This window comes from Hypanus sabinus, unplaced genomic scaffold (assembly GCF_030144855.1).
Source record: "Hypanus sabinus isolate sHypSab1 unplaced genomic scaffold, sHypSab1.hap1 scaffold_1648, whole genome shotgun sequence".
Taxonomy (NCBI): domain Eukaryota; kingdom Metazoa; phylum Chordata; class Chondrichthyes; order Myliobatiformes; family Dasyatidae; genus Hypanus; species Hypanus sabinus.
Window position 1 is genome coordinate 47,150 of NW_026779730.1, and position 23,142 is coordinate 70,291.

At 53.7% G+C, this 23,142-nt stretch overlaps 1 protein-coding gene across 1 annotated transcript; it reads left to right on the forward strand.

The window, feature by feature from the left end:
- Nucleotides 1-1,887: 1,887 nt before the first annotated feature.
- armc5 (armadillo repeat containing 5) lies at nucleotides 1,888-18,555 on the forward strand. Its single transcript, XM_059959589.1, has 7 exons — nucleotides 1,888-3,140; nucleotides 3,778-3,808; nucleotides 6,962-7,069; nucleotides 11,311-12,124; nucleotides 14,903-15,372; nucleotides 16,037-16,169; nucleotides 17,136-18,555. Exons 1-7 carry the CDS (start codon nucleotides 2,817-2,819, stop codon nucleotides 18,100-18,102), a joined length of 2,847 nt encoding a protein of 948 aa, XP_059815572.1. The 5' UTR covers nucleotides 1,888-2,816; the 3' UTR covers nucleotides 18,103-18,555.
- The last annotated feature ends 4,587 nt before the right edge of the window (nucleotides 18,556-23,142 follow it).

Sequence of the window (23,142 nt, forward strand, 5' to 3'; positions counted from 1 at the left end):
GGACCACTAGAAAATTAGGCCTGAGAAATAATAATGGGAGACAAGGAGATGGCAAATGAACTGAATGAGTATTTTGCATCACGACACGATGTGCCAGATGTTGAAGGGTGCGAGGGAAGAGAAGTGAATGCAGTTACCATTACAAGGGAGAAGCTGAAAGACCTGAGGATACTTAAGTCACCCAGGCCACACTCTACTGTTCTGAAAGAAGTAGTGGTAGAGATTATGGAGGCATTAGTAATGATTTTCCAAGACTCCTTACACTCTGGCATGGTGCCAGAGGACCAGAAAATTGCAAATGTCATGTTACTCTTTAAGAAAGGAGGAAGACAGCCAGAAAGGAAATTATAGACCAGTTTGTCTGACCTCAGTGGTTGGGAAGATGTTGGAATCAATTGTTATGGAATACTTGGTGATACAAGCTAAAATAGGACAAAGTCAGCATAGTTTCCTCTAGGGAAAATCTTGCCTGATGAAACTGCAGGAATTCTTTGAGGAGATTAGAAGTAGGATAGATAAAGGGGATGCAATGGCTGGTTGTATAGCTGGAATTTCAGAAGGCCTTTGATCAGATGCCTCATTATGCTGCTTATTAAGTTATGAGCCCATGGAATTACAGGAAGGTTACTGGCAGTTGGAGCATTGGGATTGGTAAGTGGCAATGAGTGGGAATAAAAGGAGTGTTTTCTGGTTGGCTGCCAGTGACTAGCGATGTTACTCACTGATGTTATATCACTGATTTATATGATGGAATAGATAGCGTTATTGCCAAGTTTGCAGCTGATTTGAAGATTGGTGAAGGAACAGGTAGTGTTGAGGAAATGGGTAGGCTGCAGAAGGACTTTGACAGATTAGAAGAATGGACAAGAGCAGCAAATTAAATGCAAAGTTGGAAAATGCATGGCCATGCATCTTTGATAGAAGAAATAAATATAAGACTATTTTCTAAATGGAGAGGAAGTCCAAAAGTCTGAGATGCAAAGGGACTTGAGAGTCCTTGTACAGAACACCCTGTAGGTTAACTTGCATGTAGTGTCAGTGGTCTGGAAGGCAAATGCAATGCTATTATTCATTTCAAGAGGTATAGAGTACAAGAGCAGGGATGTGATGCTGAGGTTTTATAAGGCATTGGTGAGATCTCACCTTGAGTATTGTGAACAATTTTGGGCTCCTCATCTAAGAAAAGATGTGTTGGCACTGGAGATGTTTCAGACAAGGGTCACAAGGATGATTCTGGGAATAAAAGAGTTATCATACAAGGAACATTTGATAGCTCTGGGTCTGTACTCGCTGGAATTTAGAAGGATGGGGGGATCATTGAAACCTTTCAGATGTTGAAAGGCCTAGAGAGAGCAGATGTGCAAAAAGGATGTTTCCCGTGGTGGAGGGAGTCTAGGACTAGCGGGCACAGCCTCAGGATAAGAGTGTCCAAAGATGCAGAAAAATTTCTTTAACCAGAGGTTGGTGAATTTGTGGAATTCATTACCAAAGGCAGTTGTGGTGGACAGCATGTTGGGTCTACTTAAGGCAGAGTTTGATAAGTTATTGATTGGGCAGGGCATCAAGTTATGGTGAGAAGGTGGAGCTGGGGAAGGAAAAAAGGATCAACCATGTTAGTGGAGCACACTCAAATGGCAGATGGCCTAATTCTGCTCCTCTGTTTTATGGAGAAAAGTGAGGAGAATGTGTTTGAGGGGGAAAATAAATCAGCCATGATGGAATGTTGCCAGACCAAATAGGCTAATTTTGCTGCTCTGTCTTATGGCGTTTAGATCACATCTCGATTTTAAGACTATTTCTATCTTCTCCATTCTGCGTGTAGACCACCCGCTCAATCTCAGCCCCAAGCAACTGCCATGCTCGTAACGGGAGGTGTTGGGTCAAAGGCGAGGCAGGCTTTTCCACACGAGGAACTACAGTTCCCAGCGCACCCCGCGATACGTCCCTCTGACGTCAAGCGTCGTATGTTTACGTCCTATCCAGGAGCAGGCCGCTCTTGTAGCATCTGGCCTGCTGTGTTTCACCGGCATCTTGTACCGTCTATCTTATTTAAATCACCGGAACATCACATTCGGTCCAAACTCGGAGGTGTGGCGTTTGTTATTTCCTGCCCCACGGTGCTTTCTGGACTACCTATTAATTTCAAGCCGTGGGTGACTTATGTATGAGGTGCACCAGCACCCCCGAACGCTCGTGGGTGACCCCCAATGACGTAAGGGAGACCACACCCATGACAACGCGACACTCGGCTTGTCACGTGACTCGACGCCCCCCTCCCGCCCTCATCTGAGCGACGAAGGAGAGAGGGACACGTCCACCTCTCTGTGACGCTATAAGCGTATCCTTTCCGTGATTGGTTGGCTATGTCCATTATTCCCCTCGCGATTGGGCTGCCTTACTCGGTCATTGGCAGGAAAACCCTCCCGATTGGTTCATTTTACGGGTTGCTCCTCCAGTGATTGGTTGAAGCGGAGGAGCTCTTTTCAATTGGTGAAGACTTCCCGTCAATCTTCTAACGATTGCCCCTCCCCATGGGTCAGAAGAAGGAAACCATCCCAACTGGCCGCCTAGGGGCGTGAATCACATTCAGACTACATTTCCCAGCAAGGATTGTATTACCTTTGTCAGGCAAGCAAATCACGACAAAGACTGCTCTACAATTTCCACCTGCCTCGAGGTGCGGCGGGTATTGTAGTCCTTTGGTATGGCCGGAGGCAAGGAGGATCAGAAAATGAACTACAATTCCCAGCATGCCCTAGTGTTCAGAGCCGTGCGCGGCAGGGGTGGACGGGATTGTAGTCGGTGTAAGGAAGTATATGGACTACAAGTCCCGGTGTGCCCCGGGAGGCGGCTCTAGGATGGCGGAGCAGCGGGGCCGGGATCACCGGGAGGCAGCGGTGGGCTGGGAGCGGCTACTGGGTGAGCCCGGAGCCCGGCGCTTAGCCGCCTTGCACGCCCTCCGCCGCCGCAAGCCGCTGAAGGAGGCGGGCGGCGCCGAGCGGTTCCGGCGGTCGGGCGGCTTACGGGCCCTACTGAGGCTGCTAAGGGACGTCGGAGGAACCCGGACCGGGGCGAAGGAACTGGACCTTGGCCTCAGTGTACTGGCAAACTACTGTACCGAAGAGTGGGCCCGTAGGGAGGTGAGGGGGCAGGGGGCGGGGCGGGGCCTCTGGGAGGGTTGAGAGGAGGAGGAGGAGCAACATTGGGGAGGGGAGGGGCTAAATGGGTAAGAGGTGCAGGGACTTGGGTTATAAAGGGGGCTCCTCCGCGGGGGGGGGGGAGATTAATTCAGATGGGCCTGTGTGGCAATTGGCTTCAGGCTGTGTTGGGTGGGGGGGGGGGCGTGTGTTAAGTATGTGGGTGGCTGGATGCAGAGTTTGGGCTGAAGGGAGTGTTTTTCCACCGAGAGGCAGAGCCTGGACCAGGGTTTGGAGGGGGTTGGAAAGGGATGGATGTGGGTTGATGAAGAGGAGTGGACCTAGAGTTGGAGAAGGAAGAATGTGGGGCCAGAGAGGGAACAGGTAAACTGGAGGTTATGCGGAGAAACCTTCCCTCAATCCTTCAACTTCCTCTCTCCCAAGTGTCTGATCCTGGGAGTGTGTGAGGTAGTGGCGTAGAGGGGGCAATGTGTTCCCACTCTGAAATGTGCTTTGGGAGTGTTAGTGAGTGTAAAATAAGAGGATGGGGAGGGGTATGTAGAGAGAAATCGAGGTGGAGGGTGGAGCTGGAACCTTCACTGCATTTCTTCCTGAACACCTGATGCTGTTTCCTTTGCAGGTCCAGAGGCTTGGAGGAATCCCGACACTCGGTAAGTGTGGGGGAAAGGAGCGTGTTAGGAATGTCACTCATCTAAAGTTGGAGACAGCAGATGCTGGAGGAACTCAGCGGGTTAGACAGCATCTATGGGAGGAAATAACCAGTGGACATCTCTGGCCAAGGCTCTTAATCAGGACTTGGCCTGAGATGTCAACTGTTTATTTATAAAAGCGTAAGACATGAGAGTAAAATTAGGCATTTCAGCCCATTGTCTGCTCCACTGTTCCATCATGGCTGATTTATTACCCTCCTTAACCCTATTCTCCTGCCCTTGACTCCCTGATTAATCAAGAACCTATTGAACTCTGCTTTAGATTTGCCCAATAAATCCACAAGGTTCCACATGGTAGACTTATTCAGAAAGTCAGAAGGCATGGGATCCAGGGAAGTTTGGCCAGGTGGATTCAGAATTGGCTTGCCTGCAGAAGGCAGAGGGTCGTGGTGGAGGGAGTACGTTCAGATTGGAGGGTTGTGACTAGTGGTGTCCCACAAGGATCTGTTCTGGTACCTCTACTTTTCGTGATTTTTATTAACAACCTGGGTGTGGGGGTAGAAGGGTGGGTTGGCAAGTTTGCAGACAACACAAAGGTTGGTGGTGTTGTAGATAGTATAGAGGATTGTCAAAGATTGCAGAGAGACATTGATAGGATGCAGAAGTGGCAGATGGAGTTCAACCCGGAGAAGGTGGTACACTTTGGAAGGACAAACTCCAAGGCAGAGTACAACATAAATGGCAGGATACTTGGTAGTGTGGAGGAGCAGAGGGATCTGGGGGTACATGTCCACAGATCCCTGAAAGTTGCCTCACAGGTAGATAGGATAGTTAAGAAAGCTTATGGAGTGTTAGCTTTCATAAGTCAAGGGATAGTGTTTAAGAGTCATGATGTAATGATGCAGCACTATAAAACTCTAGTTAGTCCACACTTGGAGTACTGTGTCTAGTTCTGGTCGCCTCACTATAGGAAGGATGTGGAAGCATTGGAAAGGGTACAGAGGAGATTTACCAGGATGCTGGTATTATCCAGGAGTATGGATTATGATCAGATATTAAGGGAGCTAGGGCTTTACTCTTTGGAGAGAAGGAGGATGAGAGGAGACATGATAGAGGTGTATAAAATATTAAGAGGAATAGATAGAGTGGACGGTCAGCGCCTCTTCCCCAGGGCACCACTGCTCAGTACAAGAGGACATGGCTTTAAGGTAAGAGGAGGGAAGTTCAAGGGGGATATTAGAGGAAGGTTTTTCATTCAGAGAGTGGTTGGTGCATGGAATGCACTGTCTAAGTCAGTGGTGGAGGCAGACACACTAGTGAAGTTTAAGAGACTACTAGACAGGTATATGGGGGAATTTAAGGTGGGGGTTATATGGGAGGCAGGGTTTGAGGGTTGGCACAACATTGTGGGCCGAAGGGCCTGTACTGTGCTGTACTATTCTATGTTCTATAATAGCTCAGCCTTCATCTTCGACTGTGGCAATGAATTCCACAGACTCACCTCTCCAGCTAAAGAAATTGCTCCTCCTATATGTTCTAAAGTTAGGTTCCTCTGGTCCTAGATTCCCCCATAATGGTAAACCTCCTCTGTGTTCATTTTACCTATGCCTTTCAATATTTAATTTTTCAATATAGTGGGCTTCAATGAAATTCTTTTTCCCCCCCACCCCCAGTCTTCCAAACTCTAGTGAATACAGGCCCAGAACCATCAAATACTCCTCAGACGTTAACTCCTTCATTCCCCTCCATAGATGCTGCCTGACCTCAGAGTTAACAGGAATCTGATTTATTATGACCGATGTTTGCTGTGAAATTTGTTATTTAACAGGGCTTACTATGAACTACTAAGAGGAATAGTGAGGTTGTGTTCATGGTCTGTTCAGCAATCTGATGGTGGAGGGGAAGAAGCTGTCTTCAGACTCCTGTACCTCCTCCCTGATGGTGGGGAGAGTTGTCCCCGTGAAGAAGATGGTTGAGTCTGCAGCCTCTTGTAGTCCTGTGCATTAGAGCCTCCTGTTTTGGAATTGGTGTATTATTGTTAAGTATAATGAGAATGTTGTTTGACTTTCTGTGTACGTGGATCAGTTACGCTGCAGTGCAGGCCATGGTACGGGGATTGAGGGTGAGAGTCTGTACCGCTCTAGAGGGAATCGTTCAGTAGTTCTATAACAGAGGGTGGTACATGTTTTCAGGCTTTTGTATCTTCTGCCAGGTGGGAGGGGGAGAAGAGAGAATGCCCGGGGGGGGCGGGGTCTTTGACGTTGGCTGCTCCACCTCAGTAGTGGGAAGTGTAGACAGAGTCCGTGGAGGGGAGGCTGGTTTCCATGATCCTTGGTTTCTTGGTGGTGTGGGCAGAGCAATTGCCGTACCAAGCTGTGGTGCATCCAGGCAGGATGATAAGTTTGATTGACGGTTGTCAGGATTTACGGAGGGATCAGAATGAGCTGAGGAATGACAAGAGGATATTAACTCGGATAAGTGTGAGGTTTTTATTTTGGGGTAGGTCTTTCACAGTGAATGGCGGGGTCCTGGGGTGTGGTGTAGAAGAGAGAGTCGTAGGGGTATAAGTACATGGTTCCCTGAGAGTGGAGTCACAGCTAGGCAGGGAGGTGTTTGACACATGGCCTCATCAGTCAGTTCACGGGATACAGGAGTTGGGAGGTTACGTTGCAGTTGTACAAGATGTAGATGAGGCCATTCTTGGAATATTGTGTTCAGTTTTGGTTGCCCAGCAAAAGGAAAGCTGCCATCAAGTTAGAACAAGTGCAGAGGAGATTTTTGAGGACATTGTTGGGACTCGGGGGACTCCGTCATGGAGAAAGGTTGTGCAAGTTAGGGCTTTATTCCTTGGAGCAAGGGAGACGGGTGGGGGACCTTACAGAGGTGTATAAGATCATGTGGGGCAGACAGGGTGAACGCACAGTCTTACTCCCCAATGTTGGGAAATCAAGAAGCAACATTTCCACCCCAAGGCTGGTTTGTAAATGGAATGAGCTGCCAGAGGACGTGGTTGAGGCAGCAACGTGATCAGTAGTTCATTGGCGTCCTGATAGGGTGGCATGGGACTGGCTCAGACGGGAATCACGGTTGCGTGGACAGGTTGGGCTGAAGGATCTGCTGAGTTTATGACTCTGAATCTTTCGCTCCCCCCAGTGGACATCCTGAAGACCACCACGTCACACAGTGTTCAAAACCGGATTGCCCGTGCACTGGGAAATCTAGCCATCGAGGCAGAGAACTCCGTCATCATTCACCAGTCAGGTACACAGAGAGCATAAGGGCAGGATTAGACCACCTGGCCCATCGAGTCTGCTCCGCCATTCAATCATGGCTGATCCTTTTATTTCTCCTCCTCAACCCCAGTTCCCAGCCTTCTCCCCGTAACCTTTGATGCTGTGTCCAATCAAGAACCTTTCAAACTCTGCCTTAAATACTCCCAACCACAGCTGCACGTGGCAACAAATTCCACAAATTCACCACCCTTTGGCTAAAGAAATTTCTCTGCATCTCTGTTTTGAAAGGGTGCCCCTCTATCCTGAGGCTGTGTCCTCTTGTCCTAGACTCTCCCACCATGGGAAACATCCTTTGCATATCTACTCTGTCTAGGCCTTTCAGCATTCGAAAGGTGTCAGTGAGATTCGCCCCCCCCCCCCCCCCATCCTTCCGAATTGCAGCAAGTACAGACCCAGAGTCAAATGTTCCTTGTATGATGACCCTTTCATTCCTGGAATCATCCTTGTGAGCCTCCTCTGGATCCTCTCCAATTCCAGCAAATCCTTTCTAAGATGAGGGATCTAAAACTGTTCACAATACTCAAGTTGAGGCCTCTCCAGTGCCTTATAAAGCCTCAGCATCACATCCCTGCTCTTGTATTGCAGACCTCTTGAAATGAATGCCAACACGCCCTTCCTCACCACCGACTCAGCCTGCAAGTGTTCTGCACAGAGACTCCCAAGTCCCTTTGTATCTCAAGAGTTTTGGATTTTCTCCCCGTTTAGAAAATTTATTTCTACTGCCAAAGTGCATGACCATGCATTTTCCAACATTGTCTTTCATTAGCCAGTCTCTTGCCCATTCTCCTAATCTTTGTCTAAGTTCTTGTGCATCCTACCTGTTTCCTCAACACTACCTGCCCTTCCACCAACCTTCATATTATCTACAAACTTGGCAACAAAGCCGTCTATTCCATCACCTAAATCATTTATATACAGCATAAAAAGAAGTGGTCCCAATATCGATCCCAACGGAACACCAATAGTCACTAGCAGCCAACCAGAAAAGAATCCTTTTATTCTCTTTCGCTGCCTCCTACCAATCAGCCAATGCTCTAACCATGTTAGTAACTTTCCTGTAATACCATGGGCTCTTGGTAAGCAGCCTCATGTGTGGCACCTTGTCAAAGGCCTTCTGAAAGTCCAAATATACAACATCCACTGCATCCCCTTTATCTATCCTACTTGTAATCTCCTCAAGAAAGGAAACCATGCTGACTTTGTACTATCTTGTTCTGTGTCACCAAGTACTCCCAACACCTCTTTGTTAACAATTGATTCTAAATTCCTCCCAACCACTGAGGTCAGGCTAACTGGTCTATAATTTCCCCTTTCTTAGTGACATTTGCAGTTTTCCAGTCTTCTGGCAGAGATCAATTATTTTTGAAAGATCATTTCTAATGCCACTACGATCTCTAATGCTACCTCTTTCAGAGTCCTTGGGTGCAGTTCCTCTGGTCCAGGTGACTTGTGTACCTTTAGGTGTGCAGTAATGCACCCATTTCTCTTCCTTCACGCACTGCAACTTCTGACACGCTGCTTCACAGTGATGACTGATGCAAAATCCTCACTTAGTTCATCTGCCAACTCCTTGTCCCCCCACGATTATTTCTCCTGCCTCATTTTCTAGCGGTCTTATATCCACTCTCATTTCTCTTTCATTTCTAACATACTTGAAAAAACTTTTACTATCCATTGTTTGCTGCCTTGGTTTCATATTTCATCTCTTCCCTTCTAATGCTTTTATTAGTTGCTGTCTGTATGCTTTCAAACACTTCCCATTTCTCTAACTTCCCCCTAATTTTTGCTTTGCTGTATGCCTTAACTTTTGCTTTTACAATAGCTTTGACTTCCCTCGTAGCCACAGTTGTACTATTTTGCCATTTGAGTATTTCTTTGTTTTTTTTGGAATACGCATGTCCTGCACCTTCCTCATTTTCCCCAGAAATGGATGCCATTGCTGCTCTGCTGACATCCCTGCCAGCAGCTCCTTCCAGTTTACTTTGGCCAACTCCTCTCTCAGACCACTGTAATTTCCTTTCCTCCACAGCAATACTGCTATGTCAGACTTTACTTTCTTCCTATAAAATTTCAAGTTTAACTTAATCATATTGCGATCACTGGTTCCTAAAGGTTCTTTAACCTTAAGCTCCCTAATGGCCTTCGGTTCATTACCTAACACCCAATCCAGTATAGCTCAATGACAAACTGCACTAAAAAAGCCATCTCCAAGGCATTCAATAAACTCAGTCTCTTGAGATCCATTTTCAACCAATGTTCCCCAGTCGACCCGCATGTTGAAATCTCCCGTCACTATCATAACATTGCCCTTTTGAAATGCCTTTTTTATTTCCTGTTGTACCCTGTGGTCCACCACCCAGCCACTGTTGGGAGGCCTGTATGTAACTGCCATCAACATCCTTTTACCCTTGCAGTTTCTTAACTCAACCCACAAGCATTCAACATCTTCTGATCCTACGTCACATCTTTCTACTGACGATGCCGTTCTTTACCAGTGGAGCCACTCCACCCCCTCTGCCTGCCTTCCTATCCCTCCAAAACAGGTATAATGTGTAACCTTGGACATTCAGCTCCCAGCTCCAACCATCCTTCATCCGCGATTCAGTGATGGCCACAACATCATACCTGGCGATCTGTAATAGTGCAACAAGATCATCCACCTTGTTTCTTATGCTCTGCGTATTTAGATACCACACCTTGAGAACCGTATTTGCTGCCCTTTCTGATTCTGAATCCCCAATGTTTTGATACTCAGCCTGTTGGCTGCAGCCGAGTTCCATCACCTGCCTTCCCTTCCTGACGGTCTGACTGCAGGCTGTCTTGTCTTGTCTTGACTTTCTTACCATCCATCCTATCCTGACTTCCTTCGCTCTGGTTCCCACCCCTCTCTCAAATTAGTTTAAACCCTCCCCAACAGCTCTAACGAACCAGCCCAGGAGAACGTTGGTCCCCCTCGAGTTTAGATGCAACCTGTCACTTTTGTGCAGGTCATACCGCCTCCAGAAGAGATCCCAATGAAGCCCTGCCCCCTGCACCAGCTTCTCAGCCATGCATTTATCTGCCAAATCACCCTGTCTTTACTTCACTGGCACAGGGAGCATTCCAGGAATTACTACCCGGGAGGTCCTGCTTCTTAGCCTTCTGTCCAGAGCTCTTTTTCAGGACCTCTTTGCTTTCCCTTCTTATGTCATTGGTACCAATATGTACCTAGATGTCTGGCTGCTTCCCCCTCCCTCTCCAAAATGTTGTGGACACAATCTGTGACATCCCTGACCCTGGCACCTGGGAGGCAACGTACCATCCGGGTGTCCTGTTCACACCCACAGAATCTCCTGCCGGTCCCCTCACTATGAGTCCCCGATCACCAATGCTCCCTTCTTCTCCCTCTTTCCCTTCTGCACCACGGACCCGTGCTCAGTGCCTGTAACCTGTGGCGTTCTCCTGCGAGATGGTCCCCCACAGAAGTATCCAAAGCGGTGTAGTTGTTTTTGAGGGGAATGACCGCAGGGGTGCTCTGCTCTAAATGCCTATCTCCATTTTTCCTGACAGTCACCCAGCTACTCGCCTCCTGCAACTTCGGGGTGACTACTTCCCTGTAGCTTTGATTAATTAGCTCTCCCGTACAAGCCAAAGGTCATCCAGCAGCTGCTCCAGATCCCTAACACGGTCTTCAAGGAGCTGCAGCCGGATGTAGTTACCCAGGAGACGCTGGTTCTCCCGACTCCCAACATCCAGCACGAAGAGCACCCCACAGCCATTTAAATGGTACAGTAAGTGAGGGGAAAAAACAAGAAATAAACCTTAACCGATGCTTTTACACTGAGCCGAAGCCTTTCGCGTCTACTCTTGCCACTGGCCTGCTCCCAACAATGGCCTGTCCACTTATCCCTACTGTACTTTTATTTAGTTCAGAGCTCTAAATGCCCTGTACAATCCCCCACTCACTCACCCACACCTCTGTGTGCCTCCCCGCCTCGCTCAGCCTAATGAATCCAGCTATCTGTGTGTGTCCTTAATGCTGAGTCTCTTTTCTGTGCGTCCCCCATTCTCCTTTGTGCATTATCCTCCCTGTAGGTCTCGTCTCCTTCCCCCCACCTTCAGTCAAACTCTCCCCTTCCCAATATTCTCTCCCTTTCTCCCCAACTCTTTCTAACAGTTGCCCGTCTCGCTCTTGCTCTGTAAAGAACTTCTTTCTGTCTTTCCTCCTAGGTGCAGTTCCCCTCCTTGTCTGCCTGCTCTCGTCGTGTGAGGATGCGGGCTGCCTGCAGAGCACGGTTCGGGCTGTACGCCTGCTGTCTGACACGCCCTCCCACCGCCGCTGGCTGACCACCCAGGGCTGCCTGCCCCCTCTGCTTCCCCTGCTCTCGCGCCCCGAGGAGGGGCTGTTGTCGGCCACCTGCCGGGCTCTCTCGGCCCTGGGCCGGGGTCTCCCGGCTCCCCTGGCCTCTCGCCTCTGCGGGGCAGGGGCTCCCGAGCTGCTGGCTCCCCTCTGCTCCCACCCTTCCACTCGTGTCCGGCAGGGCGCCCTCTTGGCCCTGGCCAGTCTCTGTGGCCACGCCTGCGTCCGTCCGGCGCTGGGCCGAGCCGGCGGGGTCCGACTCCTGACGAGTGTCCTGCGCGCCGAGCCCTCCTCTCCCGCGGCTCCCTCCCACCTACGGGCTCTGTGTCTCCTGTGCCGGGAGGCTGTGAACCGGGCCAGGGTGAGGAGGGAGGGTGGCCTGGGGCTGTTGCTCTCGTTCCTGCGCCTTCCCGTGCACGCCGCCAGCCATCCCCGCATCGTGGGCGCGTTCCTCGCCTTCTTCTACGATCAGCAGGCCCTGGAGGAGCTGGCGGCCGGAGGGCTGGTCCCCCTCCTGGTGGAGAGGCTGCACTGGGCCAGGGGGGAGGCAGGAGGCGTGGCGGCTGCAGAGGACGATGAGGTGGAGGGCGACTCCTTCGACTTCCCGTCGGAAGGGAGCTTGGGGGAGGAGGAGGATGATGAGGAGCGGAAGAGGGAAGGTTCCAGCAGCTTCCTCAGCCTAAGGTCAGTGTTTGGTGTGCAGAGGGAGATTCTGACTCCAGGGGTGTGAGACAGGACGATGTGGAGGGAGATTCACTCTGTGTCTGACCCGGGAGTGTGTGATGGGACGGTGTGGAGGGAGATTCACTTTGTGTCTGACCCCCGGAGTGTGTGATGGAACAGTGTGGAGGGAGATTCACTCTGTGTCTGACGCCAGGAGTGTGAGATGGGACGGTGTGGAGGGAGCTTCACTCTGTGTCTGACCCCGGGAGTGTGAGATGGGACGGTGTGGAGGGAGCTTCACTCTGTGTCTGACCCCGGGAGTGTGTGATGGGACGGTGTGGAGGGAGATTCACTCTGTGTCTGACCCCGGGAGTGTGTGATGGGACGGTGTGGAGGGAGATTCACTCTGTGTCTGACCCCGGGAGTGTGTGATGGGACTGTGTGGAGGGAGATTCACTCTGTTTCTGACCCCGGGAGTGTGTGATGGGACGGTGTGGAGGGAGATTCACTCTGTTTCTGACCCCGGGAGTGTGTGATGGGACGATGTGGAGGGAGATTCACTCTGTGTCTGACCCTGGGTGTGTGTGATGGGACGGTGTGGAGGGAGCTTCACTCTGTGTCTGATCCCAGGAGTGTGTGATGGGACGGTGTGGAGGGAGATTCACTCTGTGTCTGACCCTGGGAGTGTGTGATGGGATGGTGTGGAGGGAGATTCACTCTGTGTCCGACCCCGGGAGTGTGTGATGGGACGGTGTGGAGGGAGCTTCACTCTGTGTCTGATCCCAGGAGTGTGTGATGGGACGGTGTGGAGGGAGATTCACCCTGTGTCTGACCCTGGGAGTGTGTGATGGGACGGTGTGGAGGGAGATTCACTCTGTGTCTGTCCCCGGGAGTGTGTGATGGGACGGTGTGGAGGGAGATTCACTGTGTGTCTGACCCCGGGAGTGTGTGATGGGACGGTGTGGAGGGAGATTCACTGTGTGTCTGACCCCGGGAGTGTGTGATGGGACGGTGTGGAGGGAGATTCACTGTGTGTCTGATCCCGGGAGTGTGTGATGGGACGGTGTGGAGTGAGATTCACTCTGTGTCCGACCCCGGGAGTGTGTGATGGGATGGTGTGGAGGGAGCTTCACTGTGTGTCTGATCCCAGGAGTGTGTGATGGGACGGTGTGGAGGGAGATTCACTGTGTGTCTGACCCCGGGAGTGTGTGATGGGATGGTGTGGAGGGAGATTCACTGTGTGTCTGACCCCGGGAGTGTGTGATGGGATGGTGTGGAGGGTGATTCACTCTGTGTCTGACCCCGTGAGTGTGTGATGGGACGGTGTGGAGGGAGATTCACTCTGTGTCTGACCCTGGGAGTGTGTGATGGGACAGTGTGGAGGGAGATTCACTCTGTGTCTGACCCCGGGAGCGTGTGATGGGACGGTGTGGAGTAAGATTCACTCTGTGTCTGACCCCGGGAGTGTGTGATGGGACGGTGTGGAGGGAGATTCACTCTGTGTCTGACCCTGGGAGTGTGTGATGGGACAGTGTGGAGGGAGATTCACTCTGTGTCTGACCCCGGGAGCGTGTGATGGGACGGTGTGGAGGAAGATTCACTCTGTGTCTGACCCCGGGAGTGTGTGATGGGACGGTGTGGAGGGAGATTCACTCTGTGTCTGACCCCGGGAGTGTGTGATGGGACGGTGTGGAGGGAGATTCACTCTGTGTCTGACCCCGGGAGTGTGTGATGGGACGGTGTGGAGGGAGATTCACTCTGTGTCTGACCCCGGGAGTGTGTGATGGGACGGTGTGGAGGGAGATTCACTCTGTATCTGACCCCGGGAGTGAGTGATGGGACGGTGTGGAGGGAGATTCACTCTGTGTCTGACCCCGGGAGTGTGTGATGGGACGGTGTGGAGGGAGATTCACTCTGTGTCTGACCCAGGGAGTGTGTGATGGGACGGTGTGGAGGGAGATTCACTCTGTGTCTGACCCCGGGAGTGTGTGATGGGACGGTGTGGAGGGAGATTCACTCTGTGTCTGACCCAGGGAGTGTGTGATGGGACGGTGTGGAGGGAGATTCATTCTGTGTCTGACCCCGGGAGTGTGTGATGGGATGGTGTGGAGGGAGATTCACTCTGTGTCTGACCCAGGGAGTGTGTGATGGGACGGTGTGGTGGGAGCGCCACCTAGTGTCCGACCCCGGGAGTGTGTGATGGGGTCATAGGAAGTGCGGCAGGATGGTCAGAGATGGAGAGACGAGCGCAGATGGAAGCTGTAAATCAACTGTGTAATTGTCAGTGTGGAAGTAAAATTGGGGAGACTTTTCTGTTTCAAATCATTGTTCTGTTGCACCCTCTGCGTAGTCAGGAATCAAAGCATTCAATCCACAGACATGATTCCTCAGTGACCCCTTTTCACTGACTGTATCCTCACTGACGTTAACCCAGCTCTTTTTCGTGGCTTCTTGTGACCCCTCTCCCCCAGTGCCTTGTGTCACTGACTGTTTAATGGGACAATCCTTCTCGAATCCCTGACTTGGATGTCAAGTTAGTTTGGAATTTTGGTAAGGAGAATTAATTAACGTGTAATTTTTTTCATCTCTCACCCCTCCACCTACTTCTCTCTTCCATCCCCCACCCGCTCTTCCACTTCCCTCTATCCCTCCACCTCTCTCCTCCCTCCCTACTCATAACAATTCCCTTCCTCTGGTTCCCTCACCTCTCCCTTACTGTTTGTCCATCCTTCCACCCTCCACTACTCTCTGCTACCACCCTCTTCCACCTACCAATCCCCCTTGCCCCCTCCCCCCCAGGTCCTGGCTGGTGTCCGAGGGCTACATCGAGGGCCCCTCTGACCTCTCGCCTGCTCCTGCGACTGAGCCTGACCCCTTTCCCCCTCCCCCTCTCCCCCTCTCCCCACCTCATACTGAGGATGAATGCTCGACTCCTCACCTCGTCTGCACCCCTCCCCCTTCACCGGAGACTCCGGCCCTCCTCCTGTTATCACGTTACTCGCAGGCTGAGGAGCCACCTCCGGGCCTGCTGGCGGAGGGCAGCTTGCGAAGGCTGCTGGAGTACTTGGGGTTGGGCCGGCTGGGGGCTCCTCGCTGTTTCCGCCTCCTCTCTCGCCTGTTCTGCAACCCCAACTGCCTGGAGCCCCTGATCCGGTCCCGGGCTCCACTCCTGGTCCGGGCCCACCTGATCCGTGGGCTGCGCCTCGAGGACCTGCGGCCTGTGAGGGAGGAACGAGGAGGAGGGGCGTGCCGCTGGCTCAGACAACTTGGTGAGTTTCCCTCCCGTCCTGTCAATCTGTTCAACAGTCGGCCGGTTCCCACCCCGCCTGTCTTGTAATTCTCTGTCTGTCTCATCACATGTCACTTCTTTCACTTCAGGGAAACAGTCCCAGCCCTATCCAGTCTCTTCTCATCCCTGAAGCCTTCCAGTCCCGGGAATTTCTTCGTAGGTCTTTCTTGCATTCTCTGCAGCTCCCGAGCCCTCTGTAGCTGGGCGATCAGAACTGCACACGATAGTCAGGAAAAACCACTCCCTGCACGTCCACCTGTCAGAGAGCCGTCTCATGTCCACCCCAGCACCATGCTTCTGGAGGAAATGGTACAGCTGTCTCCTCCCCGGTTATAATCCAACACACTTCCGTCAGGTCTCCTCTCAGCCTGCACTGCTCCAACGTTGTCCAACCTCTTGTCCCTAAGCCAGGCAGCATCCTCTGCACTCTCCCCAAAGTACTCCCACACCCTTCCAGAACTGAGTGATATGGTCTGGCCAGAGTTTTAAAAAGCTGTAATGTAATTTCATGACTTTTGAACTCAATGCCTTCACTAATAAAGGCAAACCTGCGGGAGCTGTGGACTTGGACTCTCTGAACCTGATCGACTGGAACCATGCAGGGTGTGTATTGCCCCCACTGACCCTCTGACTCTGCCCACCAGGAGAGGTGCTGCTACAGAACCTGGGGGCCCAGGCGGAGTCTGCGTTCGGGGTCGGCACCCTGGCCCACCTGCTACTGTCTGGGACAGAGCCAGATCGTGTGTCGTGCGCCATAGCCCTCCCACTCCTCTGCAGGTGAGTCCGGCCTTCCGGGGGGATGGTGTGAGAGCTCCTGTCCCCAACTCCCACCCAGTGAGGCCCTTCCACAACTTCCCTGCCCCCAGCCCCCCCCCCCCCCCCCCCCCCCAATGGGCTCCTGACTGCCTGCACACATCTTCCCATGGGCACATCGCTCTGGGCAGGGATGGAGGTCTCTGTGAATCGAGGGACAGAGGGACTCAGTGTACAAGGGTAGGACACACACTGTGAGTGGAAGGGAGTATAGAGGGTCAGAGGGACACTGGTGTCCATCAGTCAGGGCACTGAGTACAGGAGTTGGGGCATTAAGTTGCACAAGATGCTGGTGACTCAGAACTGTTCTGTTTTGGTCGCCCTGCTGTGGGAAAGTTGCTGTTAACCTTGAAAGAGTGCAGAGGGGAACTACGAGGATGTTGCTGGGACTGAGTTTGGGGAGAGGTTCATGCTTCATGGGACTTTATTCCTTGGAGTGTAGGAGACTGCAGGTGACCTTGGGGGTTTATAAAATCATAGAGTGAATGGAAAGAGACCGTGGAATATAGAATGTGAAACAGGGAAAGTGGAATAGTGTCACATCACACATTCCAGGCTTGGGGAAGCAGGAACTAGGGGGTTCAGGTTTAAGAAGAGAGTGAAGAGGTTTAATAGGAACCTGAGGGGCAACTTTTTCACCGAGAGGGTGAGGTGATCCGTATGTGGAACGAGCTCGCAGAGGAAGTGGTAAAGGCAGGTACATTAGCAACATTGAAAGACCCCTGGGCGGGTACATCAATAGGAAAGGTTTGGAGGGATACAGGGCAAACGTGAGCAAACAGGACAAACTTGGTCAGCATGGACCATTTGGGCCGAAAGGCCTGTTTCAATGCTGGATGAATTAATTATTTTTTTCTCTCTCATTTCCCCCCCCCTCCCCCACACGTTCCCACCACACCCCCACCCCTCGCTCTCTCCCCCCGGCCCCAGGAACGACAGTGTACGTCGCCGGCTGCTTTTGGATCACAAGGGGCTGAGGTTGCTCCTGGGGGCACTTGGTGGGGGTGGGAGTGACGGTGACAACACAGACCCCCTCACTGCCTTCGGGGCGGCCGAGGCAGTGGCTGAACTGGCTGGAACTCCCGAGCCCAGGGATGGGGGCAGGGGCTGGGAGTCCGAGAGCGAGGTGGGAAGGGGGGAGTGGTGGGCGCCTGCAGAGCGGGTAGGAGAGGACAAGGGGGGAGAGCCGGAAGAGGGGATGGAGAGTGAGGAGGGAGCAGCAGATGAGGGGATGGAGGAAGAACTGGAGAGGGTGGCCCGTCCTCTCTGCTGTCCCTACCAGGAGGCACTCTCTGAATCAGAGGGTGGAGAGGGGGACGTGTTCTTCATATTGGACTGTGGTGCCAAGCTGGGGGCACTGAGGGCTATGGTTTGCTCCCCGCCCTCCCCCACCCCCTCTTCACCCCCTTCTGCTCCCGGCTTCTTCCCTGCCCTCCTCTCAGGTCCCTTCCTGGAGTCCTCACTGAGGGAGGTGCACCTGGGGGAGCTGGACCCCCCCACCTGTCTTCTGCTCCTGCACCACCTCCATGGGTGCCAGCCCCCCTCTTGCCCTTCCCTCTGGCCTCCTGCCCCTCGCCCCAGGCAGCCCTTGACTTGCTCCCCTCTGGGCCGCTCCCTGGTGGCAGCATCCCGCTACCTGCTGCTGGGGCTGGCCGGGGGGCTGGGAGCACGGGCCCTGGCCCTCCTCCCCTCCATCCGCCTCCCGGAGCTTCATGGGCTGGCCCGGCGCCTGGCCCTGCCCCAGCTCGCCCTCCTTGCCCTCCGTCGCATGCTGAGGGCCCCTTTGGAGCCCGTCCGCCGGCCAGAGATGTGGGTCGCACTCCTGGGGGCGGAGGGGGAGAGTGAGAGGGAAGAAGTTCTGGGATGTCTGCACGGGATCCTGGCTGAGTTTCTGTAGTGATGGACAGAGGGAGGGAGAGGAAGGAGGGGTGACAGTGAAAGGTGAGAGGGAGAGGTTCTGGGGGTGTCTGCTTGGGAACCTGTTTGAGTGAAGGACACACGTTGGAAGGAGGGGGAAAGAGTGGAGAGAGGAGGAGCTGGACGATCTCCACAGGATACCTCCCTTCCTCTCGAACTCATACCCCATCCCTTCCCCCACTAGGGCACAATCTCATTCCTCCTTCCTCTGTCCTGAATCTCCCTCTGGGAAGAGGGAGAGAGTGATGGAGGAAGCTGGCAGAGGTTGGGGTTTGGGCAAAGGCCAGTATAATCCCACGAGTCTGGGATTTCATTATGTGGATGAATATTCCCGATGAATGTAAATATTTCGCTGTACAGACGCACTTTCATTTCGGGGGATTATGTATAGTAGTTCTGTTGACAATAGCAAATAAAACAGTTCTTGTTCCAACGCATTGTTCCAATTTCCAGTTTGTGAAAGCACACTGTCATTGAGGCCAGAAGGCAGACAGGAACCATGCATGGTGCTCCCGGTGCGGGTCTAAACCAGGAGCAGGTGGAGACAGGAACCGTGCACGGTGCTCCCGGTGCGGGTCTAAACCAGGAGCAGGTGGAGACAGGAACCGTGCACGGTGCTCCCGGTGCGGGTCTAAACCAGGAGCAGGTGGAGACAGGAACTGTGCACGGTGCTCCCGGTGCGGGTCTAGACCAGGAGCAGGTGGAGACAGGAACCGTGCACGGTTCTCCCGGTGCGGGTCTAAACCAGGAGCAGTTGCAGACAGGAACCGTGCACGGTGCTCCCGGTGTGGGTCTGACCCAGAGGAGACAGACAGAAACTGCACGATGCTCACGGTATTGGTCGACCCTAGGGGGAGACTGAGATGGGAACCATGCATAGTGCTCCTGTTGTGGGTCTACCCCGGGGGATACAAAGGTGGGAACTGTGCACAGTGCACCCAGTGTTGGTCCAACCCAGGGGATATGGAGGCTGAAACAGCACAGTATTCCTAGTGCAGATCTGACCTGGGGGTGGGGGGGGAGATGGAGATGGGAACTGTGCACGGTATTCCTAGTGCAGATCTGACACGGGGTTGGGGGGGAGATGGAGATGGGAACTGGGCATGGTATTACCAGTGCGGATCTGACTCAGGTGTGGGGGGGGGGGGAATACTGAAACAGGAGCTGTGCCTGGTGCTCCCGGTGCGGATCTGACTCAGGTGGGGGGGGGGTGAATACTGAAACAAGAGCTGTGCCTGGTGCTCCCGGTGTGAATCTGACTCAGGTGGGGGGGGGGTATACTGAAACAGGAGCTGTGCATGGTGCTCCCGGTGTGAATCTGACTCAGGTGGGGGGGGGTATACTGAAACAGGAGCTGTGCATGGTGCTCCCGGTGCGGATCTGACTCAGGTGGGGGGTGTGAATACTGAAACAGGAGCTGTGCATGGTGCTCCCGGTGTGAATCTGACTCAGGTGGGGGGGGGGGGGTATACTGAAACAGGAGCTGTGCATGGTGCTCCCGGTGTGAATCTGACTCAGGTGGGGGGGGGGGTATACTGAAACAGGAGCTGTGCCTGGTGCTCCCGGTGTGAATCTGACTCAGGTGGGTGGGGGGGTGAATACTGAAACAGGAGCTGTACCTGGTGCTCCCGGTGTGAATCTGACTCAGGTGGGGGGGGGGGTATACTGAAACAGGAGCTGTGCATGGTGCTCCCGGTGTGAATCTGACTCAGGTGGGGGTGAATACTGAAACAGGAGCTGTGCATGGTGCTCCCGGTGCGGATCTGACTCAGGTGGGGGGGGGGGGTGAATACTGAAACAGGAGCTGTGCCTGGTGCTCCCGGTGTGAATCTGACTCAGGTGGGGGGGGGGTACACTGAAACAGGAGCTGTGCCTGGTGCTCCCGGTGTGAATCTGACTCAGGTGGGGGGGTGAATACTGAAACAGGAGCTGTGCCTGGTGCTCCCGGTGCGGATCTGACTCAGGTGGTGGGGGGGGGAATACTGAAACAGGAGCTGTGCCTGGTGCTCCCGGTGTGAATCTGACTCAGGTGGGGGGGGGTATACTGAAACAGGAGCTGTGCATGGTGCTCCCGGTGTGAATCTGACTCAGGTGGGGGGGGGTGAATACTGAAACAGGAGCTGTGCATGGTGCTCCCGGTGTGAATCTGACTCAGGTGGGGGGGGGGTGAATACTGAAACAGGAGCTGTGCATGGTGCTCCCGGTGTGAATCTGACTCGGGTGGGGGTGAATACTGAAACAGGAGCTGTGCCTGGTGCTCCCGGTGTGAATCTGACTCAGGTGGGGGTGAATACTGAAACAGGAGCTGTGCCTGGTGCTCCCGGTGTGAATCTGACTCAGGTGGGGGTGGGGGTGAATACTGAAACAGGAGCTGTGCATGGTGCTCCCGGTGTGAATCTGACTCAGGTGGGGGGGGATATACTGAAACAGGAGCTGTGCATGGTGCTCCCGGTGTGAATCTGACTCAGGTGGGGGGGGGGGTATACTGAAACAGGAGCTGTGCATGGTGCTCCCGGTGTGAATCTGACTCAGGTGGGGGGGGGGGGTATACTGAAACAGGAGCTGTGCCTGGTGCTCCCGGTGTGAATCTGACTCAGGTGGGGGGGGGTTATACTGAAACAGGAGCTGTGCATGGTGCTCCCGGTGTGAATCTGACTCAGGTGGGGGGGGGGGGAATACTGAAACAGGAGCTGTGCCTGGTGCTCCCGGTGTGAATCTGACTCAGGTGGGGGGGGGGGGGAATACTGAAACAGGAGCTGTGCATGGTGCTCCCGGTGTGAATCTGACTCAGGTGGGGGGGGGGGGTATACTGAAACAGGAGCTGTGCCTGGTGCTCCCGGTGTGAATCTGACTCAGGTGGGGGGGGTATAATGAAACAGGAGCTGTGCATGGTGCTCCCGGTGTGAATCTGACTCAGGTGGGGGGGGGGGTATACTGAAACAGGAGCTGTGCCTGGTGCTCCCGGTGTGAATCTGACTCAGGTGGGGGGGGTATACTGAAACAGGAGCTGTGCATGGTGCTCCCTGTGTGAATCTGACTCAGGTGGGGGGGGTATACTGAAACAGGAGCTGTGCATGGTGCTCCCGGTGTGAATCTGACTCAGGTGGGGGGTGAATACTGAAACAGGAGCTGTGCCTGGTGCTCCCGGTGTGAATCTGACTCAGGTGGGGGTGAATACTGAAACAGGAGCTGTGCCTGGTGCTCCCGGTGTGAATCTGACTCAGGTGGGGGTGGGGGTGAATACTGAAACAGGAGCTGTGCATGGTGCTCCCGGTGTGAATCTGACTCAGGTGGGGGGGGATATACTGAAACAGGAGCTGTGCATGGTGCTCCCGGTGTGAATCTGACTCAGGTGGGGGGGGGGGGTATACTGAAACAGGAGCTGTGCATGGTGCTCCCGGTGTGAATCTGACTCAGGTGGGGGAGGGTATACTGAAACAGGAGCTGTGCCTGGTGCTCCCGGTGTGAATCTGACTCAGGTGGGGGTGGGGGTGAATACTGAAACAGGAGCTGTGCATGGTGCTCCCCGGTGTGAATCTGACTCAGGTGGGGGGGGGGGTATACTGAAACAGGAGCTGTGCCTGGTGCTCCCGGTGTGAATCTGACTCAGGTGGGGGGGGGTATAATGAAACAGGAGCTGTGCATGGTGCTCCCGGTGTGAATCTGACTCAGGTGGGGGGGGGGGTATACTGAAACAGGAGCTGTGCCTGGTGCTCCCGGTGTGAATCTGACTCAGGTGGGGGGGGTATACTGAAACAGGAGCTGTGCATGGTGCTCCCGGTGCGGATCTGACTCAGGTGGGGGGGTGGGGGAATACTGAAACAGGAGCTGTGCCTGGTGCTCCCTGTGTGAATCTGACTCAGGTGGGGGGGGAATACTGAAACAGGAGCTGTGCATGGTGCTCCCGGTGTGAATCTGACTCAGGTGGGGGGGGGGGGTATACTGAAACAGGAGCTGTGCCTGGTGCTCCCGGTGTGAATCTGACTCAGGTGGGGGGGGTATACTGAAACAGGAGCTGTGCATGGTGCTCCCGGTGCGGATCTGACTCAGGTGGGGGGGGGGGAATACTGAAACAGGAGCTGTGCCTGGTGCTCCCGGTGTGAATCTGACTCAGGTGGGGGGGTGTGAATACTGAAACAGGAGCTGTGCATGGTGCTCCCGGTGCGGATCTGACTCAGGTGGTGGTGGGGGGTATACTGAAACAGGAGCTGTGCATGGTGCTCCCGGTGTGAATCTGACTCAGGTGGGGGTGAATACTGAAACAGGAGCTGTGCATGGTGCTCCCGGTGTGAATCTGACTCAGGTGTGGGTGGGGGGGGGGGGTGAATACTGAAACAGGAGCTGTGCATGGTGCTCCCGGTGTGAATCTGACTCAGGTGTGGGTGGGGGGGGGGGTGAATACTGAAACAGGAGCTGTGCATGGTGCTCCCGGTGTGAATCTGACTCAGGTGTGGGTGGGGGGGGGGGAATACTGAAACAGGAGCTGTGCATGGTGCTCCCGGTGTGAATCTGACTCAGGTGTGGGTGGGGGGGGGGAATACTGAAACAGGAGCTGTGCATGGTGCTCCCGGTGTGAATCTGACTCAGGTGGGGGGGGGGTGAATACTGAAACAGGAGCTGTGCATGGTGCTCCCGGTGTGAATCTGACTCAGGTGGGGGGGTGAATACTGAAACAGGAGCTGTGCATGGTGCTCCCGGTGTGAATCTGACTCAGGTGGGGGGGGGGGGGTATACTGAAACAGGAGCTGTGCATGGTGCTCCCGGTGTGAATCTGACTCAGGTGTGGGGGGGGGGGGGCGAATACTGAAACAGGAGCTGTGCCTGGTGCTCCCGGTGTGAATCTGACTCAGGTGGGGGGGAATACTGAAACAGGAGCTGTGCATGGTGCTCCCGGTGTGAATCTGACTCAGGTGGGGGGGGGGAATACTGAAACAGGAGCTGTGCATAGTGCTCCCGGTGTGAATCTGACTCAGGTGGGGGGGGGGGTATACTGAAACAGGAGCTGTGCATGGTGCTCCCG

Coding starts and splice junctions, on each gene's coding strand:
- armc5 (XM_059959589.1), top strand. CDS start 2,817: ATGGACTACAAGTCCCGGTGTGCCCCGGGAGGCGGCTCTAGGATGGCG. Junction 15,373..16,036: donor CCGCTGGCTCAGACAACTTG/GTGAGTTTCCCT, acceptor TCTGCCCACCAG/GAGAGGTGCTGCTACAGAAC. Junction 16,170..17,135: donor GCCCTCCCACTCCTCTGCAG/GTGAGTCCGGCC, acceptor CCCCGGCCCCAG/GAACGACAGTGTACGTCGCC.